This window comes from Myxocyprinus asiaticus, chromosome 30, assembly GCF_019703515.2.
Source record: "Myxocyprinus asiaticus isolate MX2 ecotype Aquarium Trade chromosome 30, UBuf_Myxa_2, whole genome shotgun sequence".
In the NCBI taxonomy this organism is placed as follows: domain Eukaryota; kingdom Metazoa; phylum Chordata; class Actinopteri; order Cypriniformes; family Catostomidae; genus Myxocyprinus; species Myxocyprinus asiaticus.
Window position 1 is genome coordinate 8,692,146 of NC_059373.1, and position 5,778 is coordinate 8,697,923.

At 32.9% G+C, this 5,778-nt stretch overlaps 1 protein-coding gene across 1 annotated transcript; it reads left to right on the forward strand.

Moving 5' to 3' along the window:
- Nucleotides 1-336: 336 nt before the first annotated feature.
- LOC127421002 (uncharacterized) lies at nucleotides 337-5,455 on the forward strand. The gene is made up of 2 exons (XM_051663699.1): nucleotides 337-420; nucleotides 1,661-5,455. Coding segments are annotated over exons 1-2 (1,689 nt in total). The 5' UTR covers nucleotides 337-418; the 3' UTR covers nucleotides 3,348-5,455.
- The last annotated feature ends 323 nt before the right edge of the window (nucleotides 5,456-5,778 follow it).

Here is a 5,778-nt window from a genome sequence, read left to right on the forward strand (position 1 = left end):
GGGATCTACAATCCAAACATATTCAAAAGGAGGGCTTCATTTTTTTGAATAGCTATAATTAGATTAAGTAATGGATTTTTTACTCTTTCATCATCTGTAATTTTATTAGAAGCTATTATTTTTAAGATTGATGCAGCTAGCGCATATGCTCTTCCATGGTATTTTCTTTGGGCCAGGGAGAGGGACAGGTTCACCTCCAGGGGCACATGAATGCAAGAAACAGCCCTGAAACCTGTCTAACAATGACGTGGAGAGGGAAATTCATTACATTAAACCTTAATCTATTTTTGAAGAAGGATGGGAATAACACAAAAGGCGAAGACACACCCTCAAGGCCATTCTACTAACTTTCCAATCATGATAATCATGCTCAAAAGCATACAAGCTCTCAGATTCAAACTGCTAAAGAACTGAATGAATGTAAGTACATTGTGTTGTTACTATTTATATTTGTACACATCAGGAATAATAAATGTTTAATGTAAGTTTAGAAAAGGTTAGTAATGGTGACTGGTCTGAAAAAGAGACAAACATGCACTTTAAATTTACAATAAATTTCATTTTTCAAATTTATACTCAATTTAGTTCAAATTTCCTTTTTCATTTTATTTTCTTAATCTATTAAAATTAAGGTATTAAGAATACTTGGCTAGTCCAGGTATTAAAACAACAACTGTTCAACCTCTTTAATGAAGATTTAAAATGGTTAAGGATTACTATGGCATTTCCATTATAAATCAGATTGACTCTATTTTTCAAAACAATGTGGGAATTGTAAGACATTTCTGTGGAAACTAAGGGGTCATATCATACACATCATTTTATACATTTTCCCCTGTGGTCCACTTATACAGTAATGATAGTCAAGGTTTCTTGATTTAATTTTCCCGACAATTGTCACCCTCTTTCTGAACATTACAATTAAACTGGCTGTTTTTGCTACTGCACCTTTAAGACACGATTGGCTAACCTCTTTGCTTGTGATATGAGTAACAGTGTTTTTTTATGGGTTGTGGAATTGCTGCCAGGTCCTTTAGAGTTAACACAGCTTCATCCTTTAACAGTCTGTTTGCAAAGTCTGCATTACAATGTGACAGATCAACAAAATAATCTGCACTGAAATGTGCCCACAAACTGTTCAGATCAGACTGAAATGACCAGGCTAAAAATAATAGCTAGCTTCAATTCTTCTTCCTCCTCAATTCTTCACCGGTCAAGTTGTTGAATATTAGAGGGAGATTTGAAAGCTAGAATAGCTTACGTATGTCTTTATAGTAATACTGAGTCAGGAAAATCTGGTATTACATGATATGATGCCCTAACCTCTGTATTATCTAAAATAAAAGTTTGTGCATCAGTGCACCACATCACAACTCACATGAAGTATAATGTTCATTTCTCAAAAGAATGTTATTTTATTATTTCGCCATTAACTGAAGTGCATGATTTTAAGCACTTGAGAGTTAAGTGCATGCAGCCACCTTTACTTTTCATTCAGCCTTATAGACTCCAAAGAATGACCTGAAAAGACAAGTCCCAGTTGGCCATTAAAATGAACTTATTTTACAATAAAATAAAACTCCAGTCTCTGTGAGATAGCATTTCCAACAAACTGACTTTTTTATTTATTTATTTTTTTACTTATTCTCCTGCACTGTAGGTTCCAAACTCTTGGATGTGTGGCTCCTTTGCAACATATAATACTCATGGGTACTAGCAGGAAGCTGTCCTTTTTGACATGGAATATACGTGGGTTCAAAAGGAAGACTGAGGAAGTAATGGCAGAAATAGAGAAACATGAATGTCATGTTGCCTTCATTCAAGAGACACACATTAATTCAACTGACAAAAATGTTTTTGCGAGCCTTGACCATTGGAAACCATTTTTTACAAAATACAAACCAAAAGAAAGAGGTGTTGCTATTTTGATAAGAAAAGAGATTGTAGGGAAATCAAAGATCTGGACCCGCAAGGATACTACAGGCTGCTACATTGTGGTAAAATGTACCATCAAAGGTCAGCTTTACACACTTGTGAGTGTATATGTTCACCAAGTGGATTCAAGACCTCTGAAGAGACTCCGAATGATACTCGAGAATTTTGCCGAAGGAATCTTATTGATTGGAGGAGACTTCAACATTGCTCTGAATACATATCTAGACAGAGATTCTTTAACATTAAATGAGCGACATTTCATGTTGAAACCAACTGTGGAGAAATTTATGACATCCTTTCATCTTGTGGATGTGTGGAGAAGGCTCAATCCAATAGCTCGGCAATATACTTATTCAATAGTTTTGAAAGATTCAAAAGAAAAAATTCCAATTTCCAGACTGGACTATGTTTTTGTACCAGAGGAATCAGTGCAATGTGTACAGAAATGTAGGATTTCTGAGGAAAACTGCTGTTCTGACCATCAGCCGGTTCTGTTTGAAATCAGGTGCAACACAAACCGGAAATCACCAAATCATCTGGATGTCAGAGCAAAGGAGAAAATGGATATATCTAAATTTGTTTCTGCGGTTTCAAACCAATGGCTAAGTTGCAAAGAGAAATTCTGGGGCCGTAAATTTGTTTTCACTTTCAGCCAAGATGCATTTAAATTAATTAATGTTTTGGATGTTCAAAAAGCAATAGAGTCCTTGGCAGGGAATGAAAAAGTTAAACGGAAAGATGGTGTATCACTCTTATTCTATAAGAGTTATTATTGCGCTCTAATTCCATATTTGTGTGCTTTTTACCACAAAGTACTTGAGCAACCAATGACCATCCCAAAGTCTTTCAATGAGGGTTATCCTGTGTTTCAGCATCATTACATCTTTAATGTTGACTATCTGATTTTAGCCACAATCATGGCCAGATGGCTTAGTGATCACTTGGATTCACATTCAACAGACTACATTGTTGACAAGAAATGTAAAAAAGTGTTGTTCACCTTTAAAAAGGGACCAAAAATGGTGCCATGGAGTTTCTTTGAGCGCTGCTTTAATACAGAGCAACAGAGAGAGCCACGTTTACACACTAAATTTAAGATTGATATTCTTGAAAATATCCTGCAAAACAGCCCTGATAGAAGGTATAAAATTCTGTACTGGGGTTGTCCTCTCACTCCAGTATTGATGAGACTGTTTCTCATACACATTGCTGAAAGATTTGTCGAACATGTGAAGCAGCCAAAAGCAAAGATCCACATTTCCATAGACAATGTCATTGTGAGTCTCTCTGAGAATGTTAGTAGAGATCTGCTGGAAAAAGCAGAGACTGAATTACCCTGTGTGCACTGTAAATTTGTTGATGAGCTCACAAGGGTCGGTGTCCAAGTAGCCACAAATTCATCAAACAGCTAGTTTACAGACATTTGACAAGATTTTAAAGCATAAACACTGAGTGCATTTTAATGTCTGCAAAATGTCCTGCCCAACTTAAGTTGAATTTCTTTAGCTGCAGAATCAATTTGACCCAGTGTCTTCTAGGAAGTACAAATGTTAAATTAAATAAAACTAAGAATTTTATTAATTTAAGGCTTTTAGGTCATACTAAGAATTTTATTAATTTAAGGCTTTTAGGTCATTAATCTTTACATTAAAACACATGATCAAACCATTAAATTGTGTGTTGAATGGATCTGTTGTTGTGCTATGCCCCCTAACACTGGGTTATTCCTTAAGGTCACTATTTGTGTTTTCTGAATGTTATATACAGTCATATAGACTTTGTAGATATTTGTAATTTCATAGAATGAAGAATTTAAATATGATTTCATTTGTAATCAAATTAATTTTCAAAAACACTGCTGGTTGTAATGTAAAATATGGTGTCAAGAAAACAATTGTCTATATGAAATCAATCTGAATCAATCTTCCTTCAGAGTTGTCAAAAATATTTCTACAAATTAAATTACATTCATTTGATAACATGATTATTTAAAGTTTATATGAATCAATGACAATGCACAAAGCTGAAAATGCACTGAAGGATAGTGCATCAATTTTTAATAGTTCAACAGATTTGTTGTACCATCAAATAATGTTAGTTGTGAATACATATGCTTAAGCAAATATATGCCAGTAGATGAATGATTCATTTATGACATTTGTGTGATTTAAGAACTGGAAATGGTTGATTTACACTGATTTTATTTTATTTCTGTTGTTGTCATCTTTATCATTGAAGAAAACCATGTTATATTATTGTGATGGCCATGATTTAGGCCATACATAGGGTCTTTACATTTATATCTGGACTTGTCAATAAATGAAAGGAAACTACACCATTGGATTTATTTACCATATTTATTTGCCAGTATAGTCAGTGCACAGGCTTAGCTGTCTGGCTTAAAGGAAAACAATATTAAGATCAGTTAAAATTCCTTTAGACTAAAATGTTACTAAAATCTGATTTACCCGCTTTATATTGACTAAAATAACTATAGGAGAGGCTCCAAAACCTGTTATATTTTGATTTAAAATGTTTGGTACCTGCTGTGGTTATTTCATTACATTTGGATAGACTGGTCCAACAGCAAAGAGTTTCAAACAGGAAATGGATCTGTTTTATAAGAAATTGTAAGGGTAGATGGAATAGACCAAATGTGAATTTGGGAACATTGGGAAAGTTGGGATCTTGAGTAAATGGGACTTAATACAGCAGAAAGTTGTTTACGTTAACCAAAATTATATCCATGGCTCTGATTTTAGTTAATTTATATAATGTTGTTTCCAGGACATGTGTTTTCAGTGTTTGTGTAATATTGTGTTTGTTAATTCCCCCTTCTGTATGTATATGGTGCTGGCCAACTCCTTTAAATTCAGTGTGTATCTTGTCTAGTGAGTTAGTCAGTTTGTTATTTATTTGAAGTGTCTAGATCTGGTTAGGTTTTGCTGTGTTTTGTCCTCTGAGAGAGTAAGAGGCCAGAGCAACCATATTTTATTTGAAATTTTTTTTGTTCTCTTCACAAATTATATGATGTGAACTGAACTGCATTTTGCTGATATTATTATTATTATTATTATTTTTTTAAGCCATTAATCATGGCTGATTGTGAATTGTGAACAGCATCCACACCACTAGGTGTCACTGTAAGTCCAAGGTGACTTGAGCAATAAGTTACTGAGTGCACCTTTAAAATGTACTTGTTAATTTAGAGTAATGATTTTATACACTTGAAAAAATTAATACAAATGTAAAACATTTATTTCATGTAGTTTACTCCAATAACCCTCATTAAAGATTGCGTTTTATGAAGGTATGTGACAAAATATATTTTGCCTAATTAATGCTGAACAACAACTACATATTTTTTTCTCAATCTCTTTATTGGGGAATGAGTATTCTATGTTGACCTCCCTTTTTCATTCTGTCTGTGTTCATTTTTTTGTGCTTATATGTTTTCTGCTTATATTACACTGTAAAATGTATTATGTGATAACTACTTAAAAAAAGTATGGTAACAATATTAAACGTAATATTTTAAAGAACTTTTCAATCCTTGTTTTTTAAAATGAAATCTCCTTAATGAAATCACGTGAAGTCACCCAAATTAGTTAGTAATTAAGCCTTGTTTTTTTTTTTTTTTTTTTTAAATGTAATCACAATTAAATCTAACATGCTTTTTATTCTTCTATGATATTAAGCTAATTTAGTAATTTTTTTAAGCTTAAAAATTATAAAAGCGCCATATAACAGTAAGCAGTGTACATTACACTAAACAAACTGTTTGAGAGAAAAAAAATAAATAAATATAAATACATAGTTTAATTAAAATACACAAATAAAAGC